The 1,678-nt window shown below is 48.2% G+C and overlaps 1 protein-coding gene across 1 annotated transcript in view; it reads left to right on the plus strand.

Moving 5' to 3' along the window:
- Positions 1-203: 203 nt before the first annotated feature.
- The window catches only part of LOC107115038 (nesprin-2-like), a gene marked incomplete at its 3' end in the record, with an annotated part of 47,899 nt that continues 46,424 nt past the window's right edge, over positions 204-1,678 (plus strand). The window contains exon 1 of the mRNA XM_015416644.1: positions 204-271. Within this exon, the coding sequence (XP_015272130.1) occupies positions 204-271 (68 nt within the window). The remainder of the gene's footprint in view (positions 272-1,678) is intronic.

Here is a 1,678-nt window from a genome sequence, read left to right on the forward strand (position 1 = left end):
GGATGGGCCTTTGGCCTGATCCAACACTGGCATCTCTTATGTTCTTATGTTCTTATTTATTTAATTTATATATCCCGTCCTCCCCACCGAAGCAGGCTCAGGGCGTCTTACACCGTATTATAACAAGATCAAACAGTTAAATTAAATAAGATTGCCATGAAATAGACCTAAAACAATACATAAAGTGCTAGTACAATATAACGATGGCAGGCATCCGACAGTCAGCTGGCAACACGGCCTGGGTCGTATCAGCGGAGCACAGGCTATTCAAGTTGGTGTAATATTGATGTTAGTGTTTGAAGTAATATTGTTAATATTGGGGCCAGGGCCTCAGGTAGATGGATGCAGCTCCCTAATTAAAGGCCTGGTGGAAGAGCTCCATTTTACAGGCCCTGCGGAATTGCAAGAGGTTCCACAGGGCCCTGATGTCTTCCGGGAGCTCATTCCACCACTATGGAGCCGCCACTGAGAAGGCCCTGGCCCTTGTCACTGCTAGCCTGGCTCCTCTGGGGCCTGGAAGAGCCAAGTGATTTTGGGACCCTGATCGTAGTGCTCTCTGGGGAACATGTGGGGAAAGGCGGTCCCTTAGGTAAGTAGGCCCCTGGCCGTAATGAGCTTTGAAGGTAAGTACCAGCACCTTGAACCGAATTTAGTATGCTATTGGCAGCCAGTGCAGTGCTTTTGCCATTGCTTTCCTCTCAAGAGCCTTCCTTGGTGGCCCCTCATCTGAGTACTGACTCTGTTTAGCTTCTGAAATCTGACAAGTTCAGGCCGTACCTTTCTGCCCTCCTTCCTCCTGGCAGCTGCTGCTTCTACATATTTGTACTTGGTTGGGTATCTGTGCCTATGTAGAAAAATGTATTGTGAGAACCCATTAAAGTTGTAAACGTCTCCTCCCACTTCTTCCTGAGGTCTCCTAAAACGTTCCCCTCTCCTTTGTGCCTTTTTACAGCTCATCCCTGTTGAAAACACCGTAGAGGAGCTGCCCAAGCCATTCCATTTGGACTTCTCCAGCGCATTTCCACAAACTATCCCTGACAGGCCTTCGTTCAGTAGGCCAAATGGATTACAGCAGCAGGAGGTGAATCCCTCCTTTCACCTCACTGTTCCATGAAAAAACACTGTGCTGTCCATTGTTCTGCCTTTCTTTAATAACCACCCATCTCTTTGAGCTATCTGGTATATTTTTATCCTGTCTTTCCTCCAAGGACTATGTGTTTTGCCCTCACAACAACCCTGTAGCATGAGTAGGCCAAGAAAGAGCGACTGGCCCAACATCACCTAACAAGTTTCAGGGCATGTTGGGGATTTGAACCCAGGTCTCCCTGCCCGAGACTCAGACCACGACACCAAACTGGCTGAAGGGACCTTCACTGGTTTTCTTTTCTTATCTCAGGCCCATTCTTTTAAAAGACTAGATTCACACAGCTTCCCGACATTTTTGCTTGTCCTTGTTCAACAGATTCGTTCCGACCCCGCTTCACTGAACTTTCCACTTTGCAGTTGCCAAGGGGTAGAAATCAAGTGCAGGTTTCTTCTCGTCTCCCCTCTCTCCAACCCCCCTCCCCCAAGTCCTCCCAACAGAAGGTGGTGATGGAGGCATAAGCACACCGGGTCTTTTAAGTCACCCAGTTTCCTACCACGTAGGGGAATAAAAGTCAGCATTTCAGTTGTAGAG

Source organism: Gekko japonicus, unplaced genomic scaffold (genome assembly GCF_001447785.1).
Source record: "Gekko japonicus isolate JY-2015 unplaced genomic scaffold, Gekko_japonicus_V1.1 scaffold5472, whole genome shotgun sequence".
Classification (NCBI taxonomy): domain Eukaryota; kingdom Metazoa; phylum Chordata; class Lepidosauria; order Squamata; family Gekkonidae; genus Gekko; species Gekko japonicus.